Source organism: Aphidius gifuensis, linkage group LG1, assembly GCF_014905175.1.
Source record: "Aphidius gifuensis isolate YNYX2018 linkage group LG1, ASM1490517v1, whole genome shotgun sequence".
Taxonomy (NCBI): domain Eukaryota; kingdom Metazoa; phylum Arthropoda; class Insecta; order Hymenoptera; family Braconidae; genus Aphidius; species Aphidius gifuensis.
In genome coordinates, this window is record NC_057788.1 from 22,348,763 (window position 1) to 22,375,984 (window position 27,222).

A 27,222-nucleotide genomic window follows, 5' to 3' on the forward strand; every position below is an offset into this window, starting at 1 on the left:
AATGTTTAAATTAATTCATTTGTTTATCTTGGAAATGTCAAAACCATGCGCCCAATCAATAGGAAAGAAAAAAAAAAAAAAAAAAAGAAAACATGTCTTGAATTAGAAAAAAAAAGCTTATAAAACATGAAATTTTAGTAATTAATTTTTTTTTTATACATATTTTTATATAATATAGTATTTTTTTTTTTTTTATATAAATTATTTGTTAATATAATAATAACAGAAATAATGGCATCAGTATCTTTGTTAATGACAGCAGAACCTCACCTGGTACCCGGGTATAAATTCGCATCTTGATAATGAACAAAAAAAAAAAGAAAATATTCAACTGATAAGTATATTATTATTTTTTTCATTATCTTTTAGGTATGCGGGTTTTTGTCCACAGTTTCGTTATAGATGTGGTGAAACATACGGTAATGTTACACATAAACTTCTTCTTGATCCATGCGTTAATCATGCTGAGACACTTGTGTTGACAAATAGAGTAGCTGGTGATTATGATGTAAATAAAATATTAATAATATTTAATAAATATATGATAATAATATATTTATCAATAGAGATTACAAATTGTTTTTTTTTTCTTTTTGTTACAGGTAATGAGACCAGCCAAAGATGATATTGATATTGTTAATAGACGTTTTAAAGTGAGAGATTCAACTTATAAATATCCAATGGTTGAAGGCTATCAAGGTTTTTAAAAATTATATATTTTTTGTATTTTTTATTTTAGTTTAAATTAGTAATGAGTAATGATTATTTTGTTTTCAATGTAGGATTTGTACCAAGATTAAATGGTAAATTAGGACAAAAACAAACAATTTTAGCAATTGAAGGTTTAGCTGATTTTGAACGTCAACAAATACGTGAAAGAGCTACATTAAATCATTTAAATAAAGTTATTGGCCTTCAGGATAAACGAATGCATCCATTAAGTCTTCAAGAGCGTCAAGTAATTATTATTATATATATTATTTTATATTTTAATAATTAATTTATTATTTGATTAATAGCTAATCAAGAGTAATAATCAATTACCACTTTCAACTGTCAGACCTGATTATACTAGAACATTACGTAATTTACCAGTTGAAGAACCTTGTGAACAGCCAAGAAATCAAAATCCTTCTCCATATTTTATGGACAATACAAATGAACAAAAATACTTTGTTAGTGGTAAGTTGTTTTTTATTTTTTTTAAATTTAATCTTTCAATTGTTTTTGTTTTTAATTTGAAATTTTATTGTCTTTTATTTTCTATTTATTTTTTCTTTCATTGATATTTTTCTTTTTGTATTTTTTTAAATAAATATTTTAAAAATGAGTGATACTGTTAGTCGAATGAAAGAATCATTTTGTCGTGAAAGAATAAAAAGTTTGTTTATCAATGAAATATATTTTAAAAAATATTATTAAATTTAATTTTTTAAATTATTCAGGGTATTCAGGTCACATACCATACGGTTATGCACACTTTGGTGCTTCACATTTACCAGTAACAAATAGTGCATTATGTGATTTTACAACAAATTATAAATCAAGACAAAGTACTGAATGGGCACCAGTAACAATGTCACAACCAGAACCACCAGTTCTTATTAGATCAACTGATATTCATCATAAAAATATTGGTTTAATACCAAATTATCTTGGTCATGTACCAGGTGCTAGATTCAGGTATATTATATAATTGATTTAATTTAATTTATTAATAATATTTTTTAATTTTTGTTCAATTTTATTTATTTTATAGATATGGAAAAACATTTGGCAATGATACACGTGATGGTAAACGTTGGCTTCGTGGTGATTTTTCGAATTAATTATTTCGATAATATATAAAATACAAAATTTTTATAAAAAATATATTTATCAAATAATTGGCAATACAAAAAATTAATTACTTTGATCGGATTTCCATTTACGTAATATTTTTTCGGCAATCTGAAGATTTTCATCTTTCTAAAATATAAAAATTGAATTTATTTTTTAATAATATGATAAGAATAATGTTTTTTTTTATTGTTAATTAAGTATATTAATATTATTTTTTTTATTTACCTTTATAAAACAATATCTAACATATTCTTCACCCAATTTTTTATGATCTAAACTGTAAAAAGCAGATGGTGGTATACCTTGTACACCAACATTTTTAATCATCCATTTTGTAAATTTATAATCTTTATATTCATCTGGTTCATTTTCAAGTTGTACATTATTTTCAAGTGTTTTCCAATTAGCCATCATAAAATAACCACCTTCTGGAATTGTTGGTACCATACCAATGTCTGTTAAAAAGTTTGCCATAAAATTACGTTTTGGTAGTAATTCTCTGGCTAAACTTTTAAAATAACAATCATCTTGATCGAATCTTTTTAATTCTTCTTCAAAACCAATTGCAATTGCTTCCTAATTATTTGAAATTCATTGTTATTTAATTTTGTTGATGTATTTTGTATATATTTTTATTTACCTGAATTGGTGTATTACAAGTGTAAACACTATTTTGATGAATTACTTTTAAATTAAAAAGTAAATTTTCTGGACCAATTGCCCATCCAGTTTTCCATCCAGTAACACTAAATGTTTTACCAGCTGAACCAATTGTTATAGTACGTTCATACATGTCTGGTAGTGTAGCTATAATTAAAAAATATTAATTTAATATTATTTTTAATTGAATTTTAAGAATATTAATTACCAATTCTAATGTGTTTAACTGGTTCATAAACCATCCATTCATAAACTTCATCAGAAATAACTAAAACATCCCATTTTTTGGCTAAATTTGCAATAAATTCAAGTTCTTTTAATGTAAAAACTTTTCCAACTGGATTATGAGGTGTATTTATGATAATTCCTTTAGTTTTTTTGTTAAATAAACTTTCCATTTCTTTTTCATCAAATACCCAATCAGCAGATGTTACAGTACCACTTGTTTTTGTCTAAAAAAATATTATCAAAATAATTAGAATAAATGATTTATTAATGAGACAATTTGATAGTTGAAATAAAAAATTAATACTAACTGGTTTTAGAGGAATAAATCTTGGTACACCACCAGCTGTTCTAACCATTGGTTCATAACAATCAAAAAATGGTTCAATAATAATCCATTCATCATCAGGATTTGTATGACCTTGAATTGAAGCAAAAAGTGCTTCATATGCACCAGCTGTTACTAATATTTCTTTATTTGAATCAATATTTCGATTTAAAACTTTTGAATATACTTGTCCAAGTGCATTTACAAGTCTTGGATGACCCTGAAATTATTGTTGAATAATATAATAACAGTTGATTGTTTTGTTGAATAGTGTAACTTACAAATCCTCGTGTATATTGATTAAATAGTGGATTAACATCAGTTGTTATTTTTGCTAAAGCATTTGTGACATTTTCTGGTGCATGAAAATCAGGAAAACCTTGACCAAGATTTGCTAATGGTTTGTATTGTTGAGCAAGTGCAACATATTCAACCCTGAAATATTAATTTACATTGAAAATATTAGCTAATAATTATTATCAAGTGTTTTTTTTTATTTTTTTATTTACCAAACTGATTTGTCGTTGCCCTTTAGTCTTTCTGGTAAATCAAACTTTGACATTACTGATGAATGAATATGAAGTTTTTTTGATAAAACTGATAAACCACTGGTTAATTTTTTTACCAATGATAAACTGCTTAACATCTACAACAATATTTTAATGAAAAATAATTATTTTTTTTTAACAGTAAAATATTATTAAAAACCTACTTTAAGAGGAAATAATTATTTTTCTTTCTTCGTATTAATTTTAATAAATTATTTTGAACTGATAAGCACCAGTTGTGCTAATCATATACAATCATAAAATTGTTCGTCAAAGAATATATTGTCATTCAAACAGAAAAAAAAAAATATATAATAATGATAAACAAAACTTACGTAAACACTGCTGCGTCGTTGTAAATTAATAATAATTAGTTATTATTAATTTTCTTTTATAGGACAAAAATTAGTTTAATTATTTTTATAAAAAAATGATAAAAAGTTGATAATCTTTATTCAGCAATGAACTTTAGTGAGTGAATAAAAACATATGATCCATATGATCATAATGTTTGTCACTTTGATAAAAAAAAATAATTAAAAAATGGCATATTTTCATGAAAGTTTTCTACTTTACCAAGGACTGTCAAAAGAAAGAAAGTAAACAAATACTTTGTTGACACTTGAATATTTATTATTAAAATAATTTTAATAGTTATTAGTTGTCTTGTTAATTGTTAAAATATTATTATGAATTATTTGGAAGAATCAGATAGTGAAGATGAACTACCACCAGGTTGGGAAGAGAGAGTAACATTAGATGGAAATGTTTATTATGCAAAGTAATAACAAAAACAAATATAATTATTTATACTTAATTGATAATGAAATATAATTCTATTTGTTAATTAATTATATATTATTTTACAGTCATTACAAACAAGCAACACAATGGATACATCCACGTTCTGGTAGAAAAAAAATTGTATCAGGAGGTGAGTTTAAAAAAACAAAAGATAAACATAAATATAAATAAATTTTAAATAAAATATTGAAGATTTAATTTGTTGAATTATTTGTTTGTTTAAAGATTTACCTGCTGACTGGGAAAAACAAATTTCTGATGATGGAAAAATAATTTATATTAATCATACAAATAACATAACAACATATACTGATCCACGTTTAGCATTTGCAAGTGAATACATGGAAACATCACAACCAACAAGACAAAGATTTGATGGAAGTAGTACTGCAATGAGTGTATTACATGGACAAGATTTACGTGGAAAATATGCACTTATTACTGGAGCTAATTCTGGAATAGGTAAATTAATATAAATTGCCATAATTTAAATTTAATAATAATTAAATTAAATGTTATTTAAGGTTTTGAAACAGCAAGATCACTTGCATTACATGGCTGTACAGTTATTTTAGCATGTAGAGATATAAAAAAAGCTAAAGATGCTATTAAAAAAATTAAAAATGAAAATAACACAACAATTTGTGAAATACTTGAATGTGATTTATCATCACTTAATAGTGTTAAAAATGCTGCTGATAATTTTAAATATCGTTTTAAAACACTTGATATATTAATATTAAATGCTGGTGTATTTTATCCACCTTATACATTAACTGTTGATGGTTATGAATTGACATATCAAGTTAATTATTTATCACAATTTTACTTGACACTATTACTTGATCATCCACTTAGAAATTCTGATAAACCAAGAATTGTTATTGTTTCAAGTGAATCACACAGGTATGTATTATTAATTATTAATCATTATCAAAAAATTGATAGTTGATTAATTTAATTTTGCTTTTTTAATAGATTTTCATCAATAACAAGTGTTGATGATTTACAACAATTTAAATTATCACCAACAGCATCAAATTATTGGCCAATGAGTGCTTATAATAATTCAAAACATATGAATTTATTATTCTGCCATGAATTATCAAGACGTTGGCAACACATAACAGTATTATGTTGTCATCCAGGAAATTTAGTTTATTCAAATATTGCAAGATACTCATGGTTATTAAAATTATTATTTTTAATAGTTAAACCATTTACAAAAAGTCTTCAACAAGCAGCAAGTACAAGTGTTTATTGTGCAACAGCTCAAGAATTAGAAGGAAATAGTGGTTTGTATTTTAATAATTGTCATCAATGTGATCCATCAAATTATGCACTTGATAATTTATTATCAACAAAATTATGGACAATTAGTCAAGAAATGATTTTAAATATTATGAAAAAAGATAAATATACAAATGAACTTGATTTTAATTAATGAAACATTTTTAATATTTGATTTTTTGTTGATACTAATTTATTTATACAATTAATTAATAATAATGATAATTAATATTTAAAAAAAAAAAATACCAAGAATGTATTTTTTATTAATTTGCATAATATTCTTTTAGATAATCAGCTGTTGGTTTTAATATTGATTTATCTTTCATACTAATAACCCAACCAGGTTCAAGTCCATAAAAAATTTGTCTTGGATCTTTTTTTTCAGTGACAATATCATAATTTGGATCATCTTCAATTTTTGGTAATGTATAACCATATTTTTGTGCTAAAACAAGTCTTTCATATGATATTTTATCTGGATCAGCAAGATAGCCTCTTGTTGCTGGACTTGAATAATATTCAAGACAATCTGTTGGTGGTAACATACGTCTTGGTATTGGTTTACCAGTTTGAAAATATTTTTCAGCATCTTGAAGTGCACGTAAACTTGGTACATCATAATATGCTGTTGTTATTGTACCACCATTTTTTTCAATAGCAGCAATAACTGCTTCACTTGCCCATTGTACTTCAATGTGTACTTTAGCTTGAAATATATTTGATCCTTCATCAGTTAAATGTACACCAGAATGCATTAAGGTTGTATCAATTTTAAACAAACCAGTATTAAATAATGCACAAAGATCAATTGGTTTTGTTGTATCTAATCTATTAGTGTCAACCATCATTTGAAGTTGTTGAAGACTCAAAGGTGGATATTGTCTTCTGACACTATTTAAATAATATAATAATTAAATTAGTACAATTATTTAATTGATTAATTAATTTTTTATGTTACTTACTGATGACCTTTGTAGTATGGCTCGTAACCAAATCTAACCATGAATGGTACATTACCAGTTTCATAACCCAATCTCATGTAATTTTGACGTTGTCCAGAACCTTTGTTACCAGCACCATGTTTATCACCACCATGTTGACCTCTTCCTCGTTTACTTCTTTTCATATCACCAGGATTTGGACGTAAATTTGCAAGACATACTCTTGGTAATGATTTTAACATCATCAAGGCATAATCCCTACTGTGCTTTGCAATATTATTCATTATTTAAATTTATAATTGTTGTTATTTATAAAAAATTTATTTAATATTATTATTAATGATGATGATTAAGTATTGTTATTATTTTTTTTTTTTTTGTTATAAATTGACACATAACCTGAAAATTTAAATGCCAGAGTAAATTGCTAGTAGTATTAAAGGTACTAGAAAAAGCTGCCTCGGTCGACAAGAATACAACTTAATAAATCAAAAACTCGCTATGAAAAAAAAACCTACACACAGTTAAAGTAAGTTAAAGTAGTATTTATATTGTTGATAAATGAATATTAAAAATAACAACATCAATAAAAATTACTATTAAATTATCAATAGATAATTTATATTAATCAACAGATGTTTTTTACAAATCCATGATGTAAATATTTCTCCAGCTTTCTCTGGCTAATGCCTCATTTCTTGAGAAATTACTCTGGCATGAGATTAATGACGGAGAAAAAACTCCGGCATGAGAGATCAATGCAGACCAATGCTGGATGATGCTGGATTTTTATCTCATTCATTGATCTCATGCCGGAATAATTTTGACGGTACTAATTTCATGGCGGAGTAATTTCTCCGACAATGGGCTAAAGCCAGAGTAGCACGGAGAAATATTTCCACCAGGGATAAAATTAAATTATCATCATATATGTGAATTGTTTAAACAATTAACATATTAACAAAATCTTTTATTAGTTTTTATTAACGACATTTAATATGGTATTATTACATATAAAGTTGGTGGAATTGGATATTCATTTATTATTCGGGCTGTTGAAAATATGAGTACCTTCCATGTCGGAAGGTAATAGTAATATTACTATTTCTATAGCGCTCATATTTTCACCCTGTGATGAAATAATATTTTGTTGGAATGTACAGAAGTAAATTATACCTCTAAGTTTTTCAGCGGTTTTTATATATATTATACACTCATTACCCCAAAAATCTGGATACCTTGCGTAAAACATTATCAGGCCGTAAAAAAAACTTATTCTGATGTTAAAAATAAAAAGCCCTGTTTTTTTCATTTTTGGGTCTTTGCTTGATAATAAATTATAGCAATTTCAGGTAGGCCAAATAGAACTGGTATGATTATAATCATTATGCTAGTTCTACTTGGCTTACCTGAAATTACTGTATAGTAAATGCTTGTTCGGATTTTTTGAAGCTGTCCATGTTGATAATGAGACAGTAAATCACTCCGGCCATTGAAAATACATACAGCACCAGCTCTGTTTGATAAGGCACATTATCGGGAGAATTTTAATCTCTTTTTTTTTTTTTCAATAGAATTTGTTTTTAATTATAAAATAATTGTTTGATTTCAGAAGTTTCGTCGTTCATGATGCTATCTCACTCATTCATTAAGGATAATTGTATATTAATCTGGTGATCCGCAAAAAAAAAAAAAGTCAGTATGATCATAAATCATCATCGTACCAGAAGACAATGTTGCAACAATGATTCTTTTTCAACTGGATAATTACTTGGAATAATTGGTGAGTTTTGACTTTATTTTTTAGTATTTTTGTTGTTAAGCCCTGGTGGAGAAAATCTCTCAGAATTTCTCCGTATTTCTACGCAATTGAGAATTTTGGATATATTTACGGAGTAATCTCCAAACTATTTTCATAATATCTCCGGATTCTCTCGGGTATTTCCGTTTAAAAAAAACCAACAAAAAAAAATAGAAAAATTAATATATAAATATAAACCAGAAATAAGAATAAACATACTACATAGAAAAATAAAAAAATTTTTTTTCAAAAAAATCCGGAGAAATTCCGAAAAAACTTAGGAAAAGTATCTTTGGAAGTCTCAATTGCGTAGAAAATCCGGAGAAATTATTTCTACCAGGGAGGATTCAATTTTACATCGAATTAACGATTAACTGAATTGATTCGAATCCGAAATTATAAATTTTTAATGTTATAATTGTACCATTTTTTTTTTTTTATAGTTTCCAACAAACATTGAAATTTTCTCTCTAATTTATTTACATTTTGTAAGAACGTTTAAATCTGGGGAAAATGACTGCGTGCGTAACACTAACACGACGACTTTCTGTGACTTCCAGTGGACTTCCAGCACCCGTATTCACAGGGTATTCCAATTTAGGGCTTTTTCCTCCACTGGCAGCGCTTGTGATGCTTCTGTATGTGAAATCTATATAAAAAAAAACTTGAAAAGCGCTATCAGTGGCAAAAAAAAGCCCTAAATTGTATAAAATTTGCCCTGTGAATACGTGGATGTACCTTACAGTCGTGTTGGTCGTTTTGTCACGTGTCTTGCTCTCAATCCGCTAAGCGCATATAAATTATAAATATAAAAAATTTTCTATCGATACGTAGTTTTGTTATTTTTAATGAATTATTAAGCTCAACTTGCTGTAGTTGTATAATTATCAGTCTTTGATTTTTAGATTGATACCAAGAAAATTTAAATTGAAAAAATTTGAAGTGAAAAAAATTAAGTGAAAAAAAATTTGATATTGTCACAACACAAACTATCCGTAGATAACGTAGAAACGATATCTTTTAGATGGCAGTGTGTTACTTGGAGATGATGCCATTGGAAAAGGTTCGTTAAAAAAATCAATTCAAACTCAAATTAACACATGTAAAATAAAAAAATATCTAAGATCTTGCATTCATCAACAAGCTTTTCATGATTTTATTTATTTTTCTATAGCAAGCAACGACAAATCGTCGTCGTGTTGCTGCCTGGTGCCCTGATTTTTATTGGCCTGCTATGTGTGTCTCATTTTATAATGTTGTAAGTATATAAAATATATAATATTCTTTCAACTAAATTTAAAATTGTATTCACAATCAACACCATATACTAAGAAATTAATTTTTTTTGATATTTAGATTTTAATTATGTCGTTACCATTTACGGCACGAGGTCTATATGGTAATTTGAGTTTTCCAGGCGGTCAATCCAAGGACGATGGCATTATAGGAGATGTCGCAAATATGCCTGTTGTACTTGAGGTGTTTCTGATAAGCTTGTTCTTTCTTGCCAATTTATTTGGTTTTATTAATGTGATTAAGGTTTGTTGAAATAACAGTAAAATTATGATAGTTCCATTTTTTTTAATTTATGAATCATGATAAATTATGATACAGATTATTTTTTTAATTGATAATTTGTTTTTTTTTTTCAATTCTAGAGATCGGGTCTTGGCGTGGCATTTTATGAAATCGTCCATTATGTCCAATTGCTCATAGCTTTTATTTGGTGCTCGAGTGCCGATATCAAGTCTCATGTTATGTCACAATATGTATTAGGATGGTGTGCTATCATTGGTATCGGTATGTTAAATTATTATTTTTTCTTTTTGTTTTTACTATTAAAACTCAGCCGTTTGGTTTAAATATGTTTTTTTCTTTTCTTTTAGTTATGCAATTGACCTCTACAGTTGTAATGACGGTGTTTACTCTACAATTGGCAGATCTCATCGAGGATTAAGTGATCATCGTTCATACAGAAAAACATTTAAAACGTAACAAAAGTAAAAAAAAATATAAGGGAGAGTGGTCCAAATGAACACCTTTTTCTCTATCTCAATACATGTAAACAGAGTGTTCGTTTTAGGCTACTCTCTCCTATATATATTTTTTTAAATTATAAAAAGTATTTAGTATTTTATAATGACAATATAGTGATTTAATTATTGTATTGTAATTATAAATCACAATAGAAAAAAAAAACAATGAAATATAATTATTATTGTATTATGTACTTCTTTCCACGAGAAATCAATTAATTTTTTTTAATATGTCTTAAGTAATTAAGTAATAAATATTTCATTTTTTAAAAGTCATTTCACAATTTTATGATTTTTATAATAATTATTATTAATAATTATATTTCAAATTATTATTATTATTATTATTATAAATTTAGTTGAACGATTTTTTTTAATTGTACAATAATGAATCATTATTTTTATTTCTACATTTGCCTATATTGAGGTTGTATGTAAGTCCCATCGGTGGACGAAATTTGAGCCCGAGAGGTTGCGCATTTACACACGATTATAAAAAATATTTTCCGTGCCCCTCTGTCCAAAATATATTCACTATAGTGGCAGGTTCTTGGCAGTATGTGTGTATGTAGTCTATCTGGATAGACACACACATACTACCATAGCCAAGAAACATGAGACAGAACGACGAATAAAAGAAAGGGAATGACCGCTAATGATAGATAATTTTGATTCTAATAATTGAATATATTCTAAAGTCCGAGGTAGAAAATGATCATTAAGGGCTTTAAAAATCCGTATTGTAAAGAAGTAAAAATACTGATAGTAAATTGAGAAAAATCGTATAGAAACTTTTTGGGCTAGAGCGGAAAATATGTGTTCCGTCCCTATACCTATGTATTAAAGTTGTCGACTTTGACATTAATTATCTAAAAAAAACCGAAGTACAAAATTCTGAAAAAAATCGATAAAACAATGGTAGAAATATTTCTCCGTCATTACTCCAGCTTTCTTCGGCATTACTTCATTTTTGGCCCATTTCCGGAGAAATTACTCCGGCACAAGGGTGGTGGCGGCGGAGAAATTACTCCGACATGGGATTAATGTCGGAAAAATTAATCTGCCACTGCTTTTATGCTGGAATAATTTCTCCGCCATCAACCTCATGCCGTAGTAATTTCTCCGGAAATAGGCTTAAAACGGAGAAATGCCGGAGTATTGCCGGAGTAATATTTCCACCAGAACATAGCTTTCAAACAATATTTAGCTTTTAAAACAAGTTTGATGAATCTTTTTTTTTTTTTTTTCAATTGCACAGAACAAAATAATGATTTAATTAAATAATTCACAAAAAGGATTTGATTTGTTTTCATTTAATTAATATTTTTTCGGTCTAAATTTAACGATACGAAACTGATTTTGTTCCTTTTCTGTTAACACGTGGTCAGCACGTGTATTCACTGGGCATTACAATTTAGAGCTTTTTTCTTCCACCGGTGGCGCTCGTGAAGTTTTTGTTTATATAAAAAAAATTAGATTTTATATAAAGATAATTCGATTTTAAAAATTTTTGCCAGGGTATATAGGATAAAATTTTTTAATTATAATTTTTTAATTTTATCTGTATAAATTGCATGTAAATTTTGTATAAATTGCTCCAAAAAATTTTGAAATTTGACCGTAAATATTTTGGGCCAGTTACAAAAAAATCCGCAAGAAGGAGATATCTATTTAGCAATATTTATAGATAGTCCCTGCACAATCGCACAGTAGTTCCACAGTCGTGTAAAGTACTTTGACGGGAGCACATCTATTTTACTTCAACTTTTAATTAAAATCAAAATATTTTAAATTTTTATTACTTTTTAAAATGGAAAAATCATCGGTAAATATAAAAGCAATATTATATATTTTTTAAATTCTTTTATCGTTTGTTTAAAATTATTAGCAAAAATTAATTAAATTTTTATTATTAATTATTAATTTTAATTTTTTTTTTTTCTTTTTTGTTATATAGAATAAACGTATTTCATCAGGTGGTTTTTGGCATGAATCGCTTGAAGTTTATTTTGAACAATTGCCTGTAATCTGGGGTACCGTCGCAAAATTCTATGCCACAAAAGAACACTACAATGAAGTTCGGGAAAATAGAATCAATGGGACAATATCAACGTTGGAACAAGAACTGACACATAAAATAGGCTCATTACACCAGTCAATTGTAACGAGATCAAAACAAGCTGATCAAAATTTTGAAGAATTTCGTTATAATTACAATCATGATTATATTTTCTCCGAACAAGCACCAATTCGGACTGCATTCAAATCATCATTTTCAACAAAAGTAAGTTATACATAAATTGAAAAAAAAAATTATTATTATAAAAAATTTCATGTATACATGTATATTAACTAATTTTTTTTTGTGATTTCAATTTTTGTTATAGGATATAAAAAATTTTAATCCTGATGGTGAAATTGGTACAGAATTATTCATGGAATCAATCAAAGGAGCAGCATGTTTTATATTTCAAAAAAAACAAAATACTTTTATTGATGGATTACTTGAATTAAAAAAACTACATGAAAAATTGATACGCGATTTTCAAAATAAGCAAAAAAATCGAAAATTATTAAAATTTATACAAGACCTATTTTGTCGAATTGAAATTATTGGATTGGATTTAAATTTGCTTTTTTTTCAACCTGATATTTATTTATTTACTGCATCTACAATGTTGAAATCTTGCAAAAATATTTCAATTTGTAATATACAACCATCACGTTATTTTTTAAAATATTTGCCAAAAATTGTAAGTATAAAAAAATTAAAATTAATATAAATTAATAATTAAAAAATATTATATATATTTATATAAACTAATTAATTTCTTTAATTAATTTTTACAGTTTCTTTTTGAGGAAGATAAAACTTGGTACAAATATAATGAAACGTTTAAAGATTTGCCAAAAAACGAATATGCAGAATTCGATGAATACCTTCGAAATTATACTCATCAAAGAAACATCAAAGAAAAAAAATCAACAGCTTTAAATTATATTGATAAATTACCACTGAATGACGTGGAATTTGATGAAGAAAAATTAAATTTTGCTTTGGAGTATATTGAAGATATATCAATGGAGGATTAAAATTTTTTATAGCCATCTATGATCATTATTTAACGTAGTACTCAAACGTACTTTAAACGTACTTGTTTTGAATAATTTTTAAGAGTACTGTTATTAATTAATTGACTGTCAAAATTCATCATTGAATAGTACTACATCAAATTTTCTTTTGTACATAATAAAAAAAAAAAATCTACGCATTAATATGTATTGTAATTTTTAGAGATTAAGCAAAATTTTTAAAATATTTTAATTTTTCATTTTACTGGATTAATAATTTAAATTATTGACTTTTTTTTTTTTCATCTCACGTTCATATTGAATAGATAATTTCGGTCCCAGGTTGTCTGGTTTTTTTTTTTTTTTTTCTTATCTTAAACTCGGTGCATACATATACTGTGAGGGAAAAGAAAGGGAGGTACAGCATATTTACGAATTACGACGGGACATTAAACGTAGATTTACCGGCTAGTTTTGTTTTGCTCATTTTAATATATTTATATTTTTTTTCAAAGAATAGTTTAAATTTAATAATAATATTTGTTTATAATAATTATTTTTAATATTTATATATATTATTGTGAAAAAAAAAAAGTACTGATAATTGTTTAATTATTGGTAAATTTTTTTTGGTCAGTTTACTAAAATTAAATGGTAAATTCAGTTGCCGGACACCCCATGGCTATTTCTCTCGGTCATTGTATATTTTTTTGCCATGTGGTCACTGCATTTATTTCCGACTGAATTTACCGTTTTTCTATATTAAATAAATAGCAAAGAAATTTAGTTAATTAAAATAAAATAATTTATACAAATTTATATGGAAATAATTTATTGTCAATGAAAAAATAGATGCATATTATTCATAATAATTGATAAATTTTAAATTAATTTAAATTAAATTTTATTCTACAATTTTCATTAAATGTATTATTTTTTTTTAATTTTAACTCTCTTAAATTTTACTTTGTTGTAAATTTTGTAAATTAAAAAAAAAATAAACATATTTTTTTTTTTTTTCTACTGTTTATAACAATGCAAAATATGTAATGTCTCTAAATAGAAACACATCTTGATCAGTAGGTGGGCCGAATAATTTGGCATGACTTTGCGGACAACAGGTGTTAGTTTGTCAAATCTTGTTTTTGCCTGTTTATATTGTTAAATGAATAAACTTTTATTTTCTACAAGTGATCAAAGTTTTTAAATGTATACAGTGCAAATGTGTTAGTTTTTGTAAAAGTTTCTATTGATAATTTATATTTTAGCCTTTTATTTTTCTATACCACTTAATCCTCGAACAATATGTTTCAAAAAAAAAGACAAGAAACTGCAAGAAATACATGTAGTTTTCCGTGCTAGTGTATAGTGCATCATATTGTCATAGATGAGCTTCGAAATAATGTTTATACATGTATATTCCGAATATTATATGTGTAAGACAAAGTAGAGATGTCAAGGGAGTTTTTCCCTTCCACTCTTTTTTTTCCATTTAAATGAAAAGTGGAGGGATTGGGCAACCTCTGTCGCCTATATATAAGAAACCAATTTTTTTTTTTTTTTTCGTTGTCACATGGCAAGTCCAACCTTGCACATGAAACTCCGTTATTAGTTTTTTTTTTTTTTTCATTCTTTTTTAATTAATAACAATTATAAATTATTTATAATTTTTTATTAATCATATTAAAATGTATAAGTACTAAACAACAAAAAAAAAGACAAAAGTGATTTGGTGAGTTTTTTTTTTTAATTTTTTTTATATTGTTGTTAATTAATGACTCAAAATTAAATAGTGAAAAGTGTTATTTTTTTTTATAAATTATTAAATAAATTATCGGTTATTAGTTTTGTAGTTTATACATGGTTTTATTTAGGTAAATTAAAAATATATTTATTCAGAGTTGTGACCCGAAAAAACACGTTAAAACCTGTGAAAATTAAAACTTGTGTTGCAACAACTAAAGTTCCACGTTTTTTTTTAACTATAGTGAATTGACTATTTTATAAAATAAAAACTTTTTCAAATTTATTTAAAAAAAAAAAATATATATATATTAACAATGTTTATTAAATTAATAATGAATTTTTGTTATTGTTTTTTGTCAACAGTAACAAATAAATTTAAAAATCTTGAATTATTAACAAGAAAAAAAAATAGTGATAATATTATTTATAAATTAATAATGAGTGATGATAAAAATACATCACGTTATGAAAATGATTTTATTGATATGGGATTAATAGCAAGTGGTGGATTTGGAAATGTTTATTTGGCTGAAAATAAATTAACTGGTGTTAAATATGCAGTTAAATGTGTTATTATGAAAAAAAAAAGTAGTATTAAACATTGTGTTAATGAAGTTAAAATAATATCAAGATATAATCATCCAAATATTGTTGCATTTAATAGTGCCTGGATTGAGGGTGATTATCTTGATGAAGAACATGTTGATGATAATGAAACTGACATTGAAACTGATGATGATTATTGTGATGATGATACAACTATTAATAATGACAACAATAGTAATAATAGTTACAACAATTCAACAGAGGATGATTCAGGAAATGTGTACTTTGAAAAAAATAGTTTTGATGTAAATTTTTGTAAAAATGATATTAATATTAAGATAGATAGTGAGGAAGAAGTCAATGATGATGATGATGATGATGATGAATCACGTACTTCAGACAGTGATTCTGTTGTTCAATATGAAGCTCCAAAACCAAAGGTAATTTATTTTTTTTTAATTATATTATTTATTTTATTGTTAATTTGTTTTTTCTATTTTATAGAAAAATTATTTAAAGCTTTATATACAAATGGAACTTTGTAAAAATACCCTGGAAGAATGGATGAATAAAAGAACAGAACAAACATCACCAATTGTTATTGAAGAAATTTTATTACAATTACTTAATGCACTTGATTATATTCATAAAAAAGATGCTGTTCATCATGATATAAAGGTAAAACATTTTTAATATTTATTTATCATAATAAAATTTGTTTTGTTTTTACATTATTAATTAACAATTGTTTTGTCTTTTTAGCCAAGTAATATATTTATTGACACAACTGAAGGTATACAAATTAAACTTGGTGATTTTGGTTTGGCATGTTTTGAACGACAAAAAAATCATCCTGCAATGGGAACTCAAGTATATGCTGCACCTGAACAACTTCAAGGACAATGTGATCCAAAAGTAAGACATATTTTTAATAATAAACAATTGTTTTATTTATAAAAATAAATGTTAATTTAATTTTTTTTTTTTTTGTTTTTAGAGTGATATTTATAGTGTTGGTATTATATTGTTTGAACTTTTATTTCACATACCAACTGCCATGGAACGTAGTAATTATATAACACTATTAAAACAGGGTAAATTTGATGATGATCATCATAAAAAATATCCAGAATGGGTAAGAATATAATAATAATTATTTATTTATTTATTTACTATATGAAAATATAATTAATTTGATTATTTTATTATTTTATTTCAGTGTGATTTAATCAAATTAATTTTACAAAATGATCCAACAAAACGACCATCAGCCAAAAAATTGTTACAACAAATTGATAATAATAATAAAAATAAATTAATACAAAATTTAAGAATTGATAATTTAGAAAAAACAAATATAATTACAAAATTTAATTTAAATGTTGATAATTTAATTGAAAAATATCGTAAACTTGAAAGTAGTTTAAATAATTTTGTGATGTAATTTAAAATAGAAGACTGAATATTGCTCAATTAATATTTATTATATATAGTCATATTTTTGATAATAAATAAGGCTGATTTGAATTTGATTAAACTCATTTTCAAATTTATTTTTATTATTTAACAATAAAAAAATATTATAAATATGTAACAATATTCAGTGTCTTATTTGGTATAATTAATTTAATGATTTTATCAAAGCAAATTTTGATAATTATCTTTAATTTTTTTTTATACTTTTAATTATCACTTAATAATTATTGTGTTTTTTAATGATTAATAATTATTTAAGGCTTTGATAAATAGTTACAATATTTTTGTTTTAAAACAGTTTTTGGAAAATTGATTTTTCACTGTTTAAAGACAAAATCGAAATAATGATTGTATGTCATTTTTACATATTGTTTGAAGACACAATGATAATGTAATTATTTTGCATCGGATTAACTCAATGAATTGTTTGTTGTTAAAAAATAATTTTTAATAATATTTTGACCGGTAAAATGTAAACTAAATTATATGGTTATTGTGTATATAAGTTCAAAAGAGACCTTGGAGTCATTGGATTCATTGGAGTCATCACTCATACTTTCCCAGCTCATATTTGATTGTTCACTGGGTGAAGAACAATATACATCAACTGTTGTTGAATCAATTTTTCCTTTGATGTATTTACCACGTTTTTTAATAATCAATTCATGGATCAACAATGTGTATCTGGATAATTAAACATTCAATATTAATATAACTTAGCATGAGGTAGATTGTATATAATTATGGAATTTTTGTAAACATACTTTGTGTCATACTTGGCCCAGCATGATTCGTATTCAACCAATTCAATGATTGAGTATCGATCAACTTTAATTTTGTATGTTTCTGGATCTACAATTAATTTTGCAAATGATGTCATTTCTCCATCAGATACAACGAGTAAGTAAACTGATGATTTGATTCTTGATACATCCTGTGGATATATATTTTCTTATTGTAAATTAAATTATATTTATTACATTAATTAATATTGTTTGTTTAAATACGTTTAACAACTTACCAATACTTGAAGAATTGGTGTAACTTTTCCTGCTGCATAATCTTTTTTTTTTAACTTCTGAAAATTGTTATTGAAAATATATAAATGAATTTAAATATTTTAATTGTTTTATAGAGTCACAAAATTACCATTAATATTCCAAATGTTAATAGCCCAGATGTTGCCATTGTTTTATTAATATAATGTTGTTATTTTTTATGTTACAGTTTTGATTTGTGATGAATAAAGCTGTCATTCACTGCCAAGGCTTTTGTTTGAGTGAGATATGTACACAGGGGTCTAATTCTCAAAGTCACCTAACAGACAAAGTGGAAGACTGAAATCAAAAACAAAGGGTAGATACAGAGTAAATCTGTTAGTCGATTTTTTATTGGTTACGCCATTATGCATCTGCTTTTGGCAGTCGGAGAAGAAGGACATTTAAATTAAAAAAATAATGACTTATATTTAAATGTTTATAATTAACTTTTTATATTAAAAAAAATAACGTTTTAATAATGAGCTAAAAAAATAAAAAAGTATGCTATGATTAGTTTTAATTATATCGAAAAGATAAAAAAGATTTTAATAAAAAATTTAATGATTAAGTATGGAAACACGTCGATGTAACATTACATCTGTAAAGTAGACAATAAATGATTTGTTAAAAAAATAATCCTAATAATTGTGTCATATTTTATTTAATAAACCTCGAAAAATAATTTTAAGAAATACCTCTTTTCATATTCTATATTCCTAATACAAATTAGAAAAATTTTAAAAATATTGAAAATACCTCTTTCATTAATCTATATTCCTAATACAAATTCATGATTTTCCACAAATATTTTGAAATTTTATAGAAAAAAAAATATACGAGTATCAGGAACATAGAATGAGCAAAGAGGTATTTTGATATTTTTGAAAATACCTCCTTGCTCATTCTATATTCCTAATACAAACTTATGATTTTTCTACAAATATTTTGAAATTTTATAGAAAAAAAAATATTTGAGTATCAGGAACATAGAATGACCGAAGAGGTATTTTGATATTTTTGAAAATACCTCCTTGCTCATTCTATGTTCCTGATACTCGAATAATTTTTTTTCTATCAAATTTCAAAAAATTTGTGGAAAAATCTTGGATTTGTATTAGGAACATAGAATGAGCAAGGAGGTATTTCATATTTTTGAAAATACCTCCTTGCTCATTCTATGTTCCGGATACTCAAAAAATTTTTTTCCCATCAAATTTCAAAAAATTTGTGGAAAAATCTTATTTTATGTATGGGAACATAGAATAAGCTGGAAAGGTATTCCATATTACAGAAAATATATGGCCATTCTATGTTCCTGATACTCGAATATTTTTTTTTTCACAAATTTTTTGAAATTTTATAGAAAAAAAAATTTTTAAGTATCAGGAACATAGAATAAGCGAGGAGGTATTTTCAAAAAAAAATTTTTTTTTTTAAATTTCAGAAATTTGTGGGAAAAAATTTTCGAGTATCAGGATCATAGAATGAGCAAAGAGGTATTTGATATTTTTTGAAATTTTATTGAACAAGTGGCGCCATCTATTGATTTTTTTGGGAACTATATAGGTAAACACATTGAAATATTATAGATAGAGGAAGGCTGTTTTATCAGGGTTATAGAACAGGAAAAGAGGTATTTTTTGCGCCACACTACGAAGCGCCATCTATTGTTTTTCTTTAGAACTATATGGTAAAAACATTGAAAATTAATAGATAGAAGAGGGCTGTTTTATCAGGGTTGTAGAACAGGAAAAGAGGTATTTTTTGCGCCACACTACGAAGCGCCATCTATTGTTTTTCTTTAGAACTATATGGTAAAAACATTAAAATATCATAGTTAGAGGAAGGCTGTTTTATCAGGGTTGTAGAACAGAAAAAGAGGTATTTTTTGCGCCACACTATGAAGCGCCATCTATTGTTTTTCTTTAGAACTATAGGGTAAACACATTGAAAGATCATTGATAGAAGAGGGCTGTTTTATCAGGGTTATAGAACAGGCAAAGAGGTATTTCTTGAGTTAACAAGTTCAGCGCCATCTATTATTTTTTTTAGGAACTATATGGTAAACACATTGAAATATCATAGATAGAAGAGGTCTGTTTTATCAGGGTTGTAGAACATGAAAAGAGGTGTTTTTTTAGATAACAAGCTTGGCGCCATCTGGTGGTTTTAATAGAAATTATAGAGGAAACACATTTAAATTCAATAGATAGAAAAGGGCTGTTTTATCAGGGTTGTAGAACATGAAAAGAGGTATTTTTTTAGATAACAAGTTTGGCGCCACCTGGTGTTTTTAATAGGAACTATAGGGTAAACACATATAAATTTAATAGATAGAAGAGGGTTGTTTTATCAGGGTTGTAGAACATAAAAAGAGGTATTTTTTGAGTTAACAAGTTTAGCGCCATCTGGCCTTTCTCATAGGAACTATAGAGACAACATATTTAAATTTCATAGATAGAAGAGGGCTGTTTTATCAGGGTTGTAAAACAGGCAAAGAGGTATTTTTTGAGTTAACAAGTTCAGCGCTATTTATTATTTTTTTTAGGAACTATAGAGGTAAACTATTTGCATTTAATAATAAAAAATAAAGTGTTGTATTGGGGTAATAGAACAGGAAAAGAGGTATTCAATTTCGTTTATGGTTTACCTCCTGTCTTTCTTGTTTTCCTAATACTTTGAAAATAAACTTGATATCGTTAAAAAAAATGAGAAAGAATAAAGATAAAAGATTTCTTTTCGAACAGGAATATAGAACAGGGAAAGAGGTATTTCTTTTCATTCATGGTTCACCTCCTGTCTTCCCTGTTTTCCTAATACTTTTAAAATAACATTATTATTTTCAAAAGTAATAAGAAAAAAAAAAGATAAAAATTACTTTTTGATCAGGAATGTAGAACAGGCAAAGAGGTATTCCGTATTTTATTTGACTTACCTCTTTTTATTTATAATTCCCCAATTTTATTTAATTATTTTTAAAATTTCTTTAGAAAAAATGAAGATTTTGAACAGGAATATAGAACAGGCAAAGAGGTATTTCGTATTTCATTTGACTTACCTCTTTTTATTTATAATTCCCTAATTTTATTTAATTATTTTTAAAATTTCTTTAGAAAAAATGAAGATTTTGAACAGGAATATAGAACAGGCAAAGAGGTATTTTGTTTTTCATTTGACTATCTCTTTTTATTTATATTTTCTTAATTTTATTTAATTATTTTTAAAATTTCTGTAAAAAAAATAAAGAATATGAACAGGAATACATAACAGGCAAAGAGGTATTTTGTATTTTGGGAATTATGCGCTTATCGTTTATGTTTTTTTTACTATTTTCAAAAATCTTTTAAAATTAAAAAAAAAAATTGATTCTTTATATCAGGAATGTAGAATAATCAAAGAGGTAATACAGAATATACAAGGAGGTATTTTGTTTTTAGATTATTATTTTTTTCCTATTTTACAAGAAGATTTTAGGAGGATATTTATTAAAATAGCATATAATACGAGTAAAAAAAAGTGGCGTCTCTTAGCGTCAACTATGAATACTAACGTAGCACTAGTCCAGCACTAGTCCAAACTCCAAGCATGAGTTTAAGAATGATCCAGATTATCCAGAACAACAAACCAAAACAAAACAAACTAGTAAAAGTGATGTAAAAATACTAAAATAAAACTCATTTTAATTAACATTAAAATAATTATTAAAAATGAATGAAAGTTGTGCTTCTACTGCTGCTGATGATGATGATGATGTCTGGTCAGAGTTATCAACAATAGCCACAGTTGATCAAGGTATGTCTATAATGAATAACCTTAATTTAAAAATAAAATATAACATCTATCTCTTAACAACAATTAAAAAAATGTAATTATGACAATAATATTATGTTATTTTAATGACAGGTAATGATTCTTGGAAACTAGAACGTATTGAAGCATCTCGCTCTAGACCTAGAGCAATTGGTCGAGTTGATACATCAACAAGTTTACTTATTGAATCTCTTCTTACACTGATCTGTTCCATGTGGGAAAATGAGCCAGCTCTTAAGAATAAACTCTACAGAGGTTGGTTAATAAATAAATAATTACATAAAATTGATTTAAAGTAAGACAATATATTGATTTAATAACTTTAATATGTCATTACAGCTTATTGTGATTTATTGTTTGATATGAATTTGATTAATAAGTCATACATACAACCTGAGTTTGATACATTACGTGGACAACATCAAAAAGCTCTATTTGGTCTTCTCATGGTTGCTAAGCAAGCAATTGGAAGTGATGACATAGTTAAATTACCAGAGTACATATTAATTTTATATTTTATTTTCTTTAATAATTCTAATATTTAATATAAAAATTGTTTATTAAATTTCAGCCCAAGAATTATGATGTCAGATTACTTAATTCAATTTGATGAAATTGGTTTTATAGCATCTGGTGGTTTTGGTAGTGTTTACAGAGCACGTAATAAAGTTGATGGAAATGAGTATGCTATTAAAAAAATTACTGTTAGATCAGGAAGAGTTAAATCAATAATAAAACATTTAAAAGAAGTTAAAATATTAGCTAAATTTAATCATACAAATATTGTTGCTTATAAAGGTGCATGGATTGAAAAAAATCTACCAACATTTGTTCGACATGATTATTATTCATGTAGTCAAAATAAATTGACTAATAGTCAGGATGACTCTTGTCAAGATAGTACAAATAATGAAAATAGTTCAAATAATATTAAACAAAATAGTAATAAATCTAATTCAATAAATTATAATAGTAATAAAAATAACAAGACTGGTATGTATTTTTAATTTATACTTGTGATTAATATTTTTATACTTGAAGAATATATTTTTCTTTTAGGTAAAAAAATTAAGGATCAAAGTAGTGCCTCTATTAGTAATAATAAAGATGAAGAATTAGAAGAATTAGAACTAGAAGAACTAGAAGAAGAGGAAGAAGAAGAAGAAGAAGATGAAGATGATGATATTTCTTTTAGAGATAGTAGTTCAGATCTCGTTTCTTTTAGAGCTTCTACTGATAGCAATAAACAAAATGTAAAAGAAGAAGAAGAACCAGAAGAAGATGATGAAGATGATGATATTTCTTTTAGAGATGGTAGTAATTCAAATCTTGTTTCTTTTAAAGCTTCTACTGATAACAATAAAAAAAATGTAAAAGAAGAAGGAGAACCAGAAGATGAAGATGATGATATTTCTTTTAGATATAACAGTTCAGATGTTATAAATAATAGTTCAGTTGAAAGTCCTTCAAATAACAATGAGACTAGTGAGACTAGTGAGACTGGTTCCAGTAATGATCAGTCACCAACAAGCCAAAATCACGTTACACGATATAATTCATCAAAAAGAGTAATTATTTAATTAACTCTATTTTTTAATTTATTATTATGTTAATAAATTTTATATTATTTTTAGGATAGTTTTGCAACGTTGTATATACAAATGGCTTTATGTGAAGAAACTTTAAGAGAGTGGATGGATAAAAGGCAAGAGCCAACACCAATATCATTTATAATTGAAATATCAAAACAAACACTTGAAGGTCTTCATTACATGCATTCTCTTGGTGCTGTTCATCACGACATTAAAGTAATTTTTTTTTTCTTTCCTTTTTTTCTTTTTTTTTGATTAATGTATCTTGATTTATTTCATTTATTTTTATACCAGCCAAGTAATATATTCATTGATACATCTGGAAGTCTTCGTATTCAACTTGGTGATTTTGGATTGACATGTCCATTACAACGAGAAAGTCATCCAGCAATGGGAACTCAAGTTTATGCTGCACCTGAACAGCTTCAAGGACAGTGTGATCCAAAAGTACGTTAATTTATTATTTAATATTTGTTATATTAAATATATAATCCATTTTAATGAATTTAATTTCCAGAGTGATGTATATAGCTTTGGTATTATATTTTTTGAACTCCTATTTCCAATGTCAACTGCTATGGAACGTAGTCAATTAATCAGTCAAGCTAAAGAAGGAAAATTTAGTGATAGCCATTATCAACAATATCCAGAATGGGTAAATATATATTACTATTATTTTAAATTTAACTTACCAATTTATCATTAAATTTTTAATGTTAAATTTCAGTGTGAATTTATAAAACGTCTTATTGAAAAAGATCCAAAAAAACGTCCATCAACAAAAAGCTTGCTTCATGAATTAACACCTGATATTAGTAAAAAAAATGATACAGAAATTGAAAAATTAAAAAAAGAAAATAACAAATTAAAAGTACAAAATAAAGAGTTAAATGATGAATTAACAAAATTAAAAAATGAATTAGAGCAGTTAAAATTAAAACTGCTATAATATTTACAGTATACTTTTTCTAAAATAATATTTACAATATACTTTTTCTAAAAATAATATTTTTACTGAGTTTTTTAATAACATGCACAAAATTAAAATTAAATTCTTTGAGTCCTCTTCTTATATGATGCTGTTGAATTTTTTCATCTGTATGAATTTGTAAAATAAATAGATGAATTTCACAGAGTCCGTTGAGCATTTATTTTATAACTTTTACATCAAATTTGAAATATATAATTTTTTTCCATTGAGAATACATATATTTTTTAGCCATTTATTACCATTCATATTTATTTATTTATTATATATTAATAATTGATATTTGTTATTTATTTTTGTAATTATTTGATCAAATTTTTACGAATTTTAATACTTTCATTTTTGATGAGGTAAATCATTGTAATTTTTTCTTTGTATTTATAATAAATAAATACAAAGTAAATTTTGAAAATGTAAATAACAATATAATGAAAATAAATATTTTTTTTAATTTATCAATCTAAAACAATTTATTTTTTTTGTTTGTTAAAATTACCATAAGCTTTTTTTAATTTTTTTCGTTGATAACTTTTTTTAAATTTTTTCATACATCAATATTTTTTTTTTAATTCCACCGATAAATAAACTATTTAATGTAAACATCTTATATTTTTTTTTGTTTTTTTTTTTTAATTTTTTTATAAACATTTAGTTACTGTTAATAAATATAATATTTTTGAGAATATTTAATTTTAAAGATATTAGTAGAATAATTGTTTTATTCTTTGTAGATATATATTTAATTTATAGAATTGACAAGTATAGGTGAATATAATATTTATGGACGAGTTTAAAATTTATTTTTTCAAATATTTTTATCTTTTAAATAGATTTAGAATAAAGACGCTATAGCAGAATTTAAAAAGAAAAAGAGATAATAAATAGATCAATACAATTACATAAAAAACACTTAAATATATCTGTTGATGTTAATTATTCAAATATTGACTCGATATTTATACCAATTTTAAAGTCACCAATTTGTATTTTATAATTGATAAACAAAATAATATAAAAAAAAAAAAAAAAAAAAAAGAACGTTACTGATACGTTGTGTAGCTAAATTTTCTGAAAAATAAAATTTAAAAAAATTAGTAAAATGATAAATTTTTATATTAAAATATATTTGATATTTCTAATTTATGTAAATTAAATTAATTAAAAAAAATAAACTTACTTCAAGCTCAGTCGTTTCCTCCAAAAAAATTAATAATCTTTTATAAAATAATATAAAAGAAATTTAAAGAATAAATAAATTCTAATTACAAATTAAAAAACAAATTGTAGATAAAAATAAATTAATAAATAAAACAAAAATGTAGAACATAGTTTAAAATAAAATTTGTGAAGCTGATGATTGTCCTGACCTGGCAAAATATTACTAATTCAAGTGACATGAAAAATTTTTAAGTTAAATTCGATTAAAATCAAAAATAAACTGACCTCATTTCAAACATAATAAAATATTAAATTTACTAATTTTTTTTCAGCATTCTGTTCTTGTCATCAAGTGTAATATTATACATCAAGTCTAGCAGTTTTTTTTTACATTGAAATGTCAAAAATCGATTAAATCGCTTCGACATTTCTCTAAGAATTAATTCAATAAATTATTTAAAGAGTTAGACACTGATAACAAAATTATTTTTAAAATCATAATAAAATCTAAAAGTTTACAATCTTATTTCCAATTATTGCTTAAAGATAATATTATTATATTGCTTAATTTTATTATAATTTATTATTTATTATTATAATTTATTAATTATTTAAAATAAATTAATTTAATTTTGAAATTACATAAATACTCAAATGACCAGTGTCCAACTCTTTGTTTAAAATCTAACACTTATAAGGCACTAATTACAAAGTTGTACTATTTTTTTGTTGAAGGACGGATTATTTTAAGCGAGGTATTATTTTCTTTTTTTAAATAAAAAAAAAAAAAAACTCAATTTTTAAATTTTTTAAAATTTAAAAAAAGAAAATAAGTAAAGTATATTTTTAAAAATTTTCTTAGAAGATAACTGTCTTTTTTTCTCTGAATAAAAAAAGTACGAAATTTGGTGTTCTCGTCCTTACGGGCAGTGACACGTTTCGTTTATAAAAATGAAAAAATTTTCAATTAAAAAAAAACTAATCTATTTCGTTTTATCTCTCTGTGATTCATTATTTCTGCTTTGGGATTGTCGCTAATTCATCGGCTTAACTTTGGCAGTGAACAAAAATTAATTGCTTAAAAGACAGTCATTTCGTTACAATATTTATCTTCACATCTTGCATGAAAAATAAATTTTACAATTCAGGTAAGATATGAAGAAAAATACTTTTTGTTTTTTCTAATAAATAATTATGATTTCTAATGAAAAATAATTAAATAAAAAAAAATTGTTATGAAATATGATAAACTATGTTAAAATTAATTTCTAACATTTGAAAACATTTATTACTACTGGTGAACAGCCAAGTTTATT

At 25.0% G+C, this 27,222-nt stretch overlaps 7 protein-coding genes and 1 long non-coding RNA gene across 9 annotated transcripts; 5 read left to right on the plus strand and 3 right to left on the minus strand.

Moving 5' to 3' along the window:
- The first annotated feature begins 59 nt into the window (after positions 1-59).
- LOC122852924 (UPF0605 protein CG18335-like) lies at positions 60-2,004 on the plus strand. Its single transcript, XM_044153056.1, has 7 exons — positions 60-281; positions 370-508; positions 603-699; positions 783-958; positions 1,020-1,182; positions 1,446-1,683; positions 1,760-2,004. The coding sequence occupies exons 1-7, from the start codon at positions 232-234 to the stop codon at positions 1,827-1,829; spliced, it is 933 nt and encodes a 310-aa protein (XP_044008991.1). The 5' UTR covers positions 60-231; the 3' UTR covers positions 1,830-2,004.
- LOC122852898 (kynurenine aminotransferase) lies at positions 1,852-4,128 on the minus strand. 2 transcript variants are annotated; one of them, XM_044153003.1, is made up of 8 exons: positions 3,939-4,128; positions 3,565-3,701; positions 3,337-3,490; positions 3,039-3,275; positions 2,711-2,954; positions 2,483-2,649; positions 2,068-2,418; positions 1,852-1,968 (listed from the first exon to the last, which is right to left on the minus strand). In XM_044153003.1, exons 2-8 carry the CDS (start codon positions 3,699-3,701, stop codon positions 1,903-1,905), a joined length of 1,356 nt encoding a protein of 451 aa, XP_044008938.1. In that variant the 5' UTR covers positions 3,939-4,128; the 3' UTR covers positions 1,852-1,902. The 2 variants fall into 2 exon arrangements, with proteins under 2 accessions (XP_044008938.1, XP_044008949.1); XM_044153014.1 differs by lacking the exon at positions 3,939-4,128 and adding an exon at positions 3,768-3,898.
- Positions 4,129-4,181: 53 nt separating this feature from the next.
- On the plus strand, positions 4,182-5,851 carry LOC122852952 (WW domain-containing oxidoreductase). The gene is made up of 5 exons (XM_044153108.1): positions 4,182-4,384; positions 4,473-4,537; positions 4,633-4,869; positions 4,932-5,313; positions 5,386-5,851. The coding sequence occupies exons 1-5, from the start codon at positions 4,293-4,295 to the stop codon at positions 5,849-5,851; spliced, it is 1,242 nt and encodes a 413-aa protein (XP_044009043.1). The 5' UTR covers positions 4,182-4,292.
- Positions 5,852-5,937: 86 nt separating this feature from the next.
- On the minus strand, positions 5,938-7,069 carry LOC122852962 (39S ribosomal protein L15, mitochondrial). The gene is made up of 2 exons (XM_044153120.1): positions 6,663-7,069; positions 5,938-6,591 (listed from the first exon to the last, which is right to left on the minus strand). The coding sequence occupies exons 1-2, from the start codon at positions 6,923-6,925 to the stop codon at positions 5,964-5,966; spliced, it is 891 nt and encodes a 296-aa protein (XP_044009055.1). The 5' UTR covers positions 6,926-7,069; the 3' UTR covers positions 5,938-5,963.
- Positions 7,070-9,617: 2,548 nt separating this feature from the next.
- Positions 9,618-12,958, plus strand: LOC122852968. Its single transcript, XR_006373879.1, has 6 exons — positions 9,618-9,700; positions 9,799-9,981; positions 10,101-10,242; positions 10,329-10,433; positions 12,436-12,762; positions 12,866-12,958. It is a non-coding gene; the product is annotated as an uncharacterized LOC122852968 (long non-coding RNA).
- Positions 12,959-15,760: 2,802 nt separating this feature from the next.
- LOC122860779 (eukaryotic translation initiation factor 2-alpha kinase 3-like) lies at positions 15,761-17,584 on the plus strand (the record flags this gene model as incomplete). Its single annotated transcript, XM_044164759.1, has 7 exons — positions 15,761-16,040; positions 16,185-16,282; positions 16,347-16,520; positions 16,605-16,757; positions 16,840-16,977; positions 17,062-17,123; positions 17,578-17,584. Coding segments are annotated over 7 exons (912 nt in total), but the record flags the coding sequence as incomplete, so codon positions are not given.
- A 62-nt stretch (positions 17,585-17,646) lies between these two features.
- On the minus strand, positions 17,647-18,617 carry LOC122852972. Its single transcript, XM_044153142.1, has 4 exons — positions 18,468-18,617; positions 18,340-18,396; positions 18,083-18,252; positions 17,647-18,002 (listed from the first exon to the last, which is right to left on the minus strand). The coding sequence occupies exons 1-4, from the start codon at positions 18,504-18,506 to the stop codon at positions 17,801-17,803; spliced, it is 468 nt and encodes a 155-aa protein (XP_044009077.1). The 5' UTR covers positions 18,507-18,617; the 3' UTR covers positions 17,647-17,800.
- Positions 18,618-21,919: 3,302 nt separating this feature from the next.
- On the plus strand, positions 21,920-25,217 carry LOC122853030 (eukaryotic translation initiation factor 2-alpha kinase 1-like). The gene is made up of 9 exons (XM_044153235.1): positions 21,920-22,150; positions 22,262-22,423; positions 22,508-22,664; positions 22,740-23,161; positions 23,228-23,736; positions 23,803-23,976; positions 24,055-24,207; positions 24,278-24,415; positions 24,488-25,217. Exons 1-9 carry the CDS (start codon positions 22,066-22,068, stop codon positions 24,707-24,709), a joined length of 2,022 nt encoding a protein of 673 aa, XP_044009170.1. The 5' UTR covers positions 21,920-22,065; the 3' UTR covers positions 24,710-25,217.
- The last annotated feature ends 2,005 nt before the right edge of the window (positions 25,218-27,222 follow it).

Excerpts from the sequence above, each read along its gene's own strand:
- LOC122852972 (XM_044153142.1), bottom strand. The coding sequence starts at position 18,506 with ATGGCAACATCTGGGCTATTAACATTTGGAATATTAATG. Across the intron at positions 18,397-18,467 it reads TAACATTTGGAATATTAATG|AAGTTAAAAAAAAAAGATTA; the intron begins GTAATTTTGTGA and ends AACAATTTTCAG. Across the intron at positions 18,003-18,082 it reads TGGGCCAAGTATGACACAAA|ATACACATTGTTGATCCATG; the intron begins GTATGTTTACAA and ends TTAATTATCCAG.
- LOC122852952 (XM_044153108.1), top strand. The coding sequence starts at position 4,293 with ATGAATTATTTGGAAGAATCAGATAGTGAAGATGAACTACCACCAGGT. Across the intron at positions 4,870-4,931 it reads TGGAGCTAATTCTGGAATAG|GTTTTGAAACAGCAAGATCA; the intron begins GTAAATTAATAT and ends ATGTTATTTAAG. Across the intron at positions 5,314-5,385 it reads GTTTCAAGTGAATCACACAG|ATTTTCATCAATAACAAGTG; the intron begins GTATGTATTATT and ends CTTTTTTAATAG.
- LOC122853030 (XM_044153235.1), top strand. The coding sequence starts at position 22,066 with ATGAATGAAAGTTGTGCTTCTACTGCTGCTGATGATGATGATGATGTC. Across the intron at positions 22,665-22,739 it reads GACATAGTTAAATTACCAGA|CCCAAGAATTATGATGTCAG; the intron begins GTACATATTAAT and ends ATTAAATTTCAG. Across the intron at positions 23,977-24,054 it reads CTGTTCATCACGACATTAAA|CCAAGTAATATATTCATTGA; the intron begins GTAATTTTTTTT and ends TTTTTATACCAG.
- LOC122852898 (XM_044153003.1), bottom strand. The coding sequence starts at position 3,701 with ATGTTAAGCAGTTTATCATTGGTAAAAAAATTAACCAGTGGTTTATCA. Across the intron at positions 2,650-2,710 it reads AGTTAAACACATTAGAATTG|CTACACTACCAGACATGTAT; the intron begins GTAATTAATATT and ends TTTTAATTATAG. Across the intron at positions 2,419-2,482 it reads CTTGTAATACACCAATTCAG|GAAGCAATTGCAATTGGTTT; the intron begins GTAAATAAAAAT and ends TCAAATAATTAG.
- LOC122852962 (XM_044153120.1), bottom strand. The coding sequence starts at position 6,925 with ATGAATAATATTGCAAAGCACAGTAGGGATTATGCCTTGATGATGTTA. Across the intron at positions 6,592-6,662 it reads CCATACTACAAAGGTCATCA|TGTCAGAAGACAATATCCAC; the intron begins GTAAGTAACATA and ends TTATTTAAATAG.
- LOC122852924 (XM_044153056.1), top strand. The coding sequence starts at position 232 with ATGGCATCAGTATCTTTGTTAATGACAGCAGAACCTCACCTGGTACCC. Across the intron at positions 700-782 it reads AATGGTTGAAGGCTATCAAG|GATTTGTACCAAGATTAAAT; the intron begins GTTTTTAAAAAT and ends TTTTCAATGTAG. Across the intron at positions 959-1,019 it reads TAAGTCTTCAAGAGCGTCAA|CTAATCAAGAGTAATAATCA; the intron begins GTAATTATTATT and ends TTTGATTAATAG.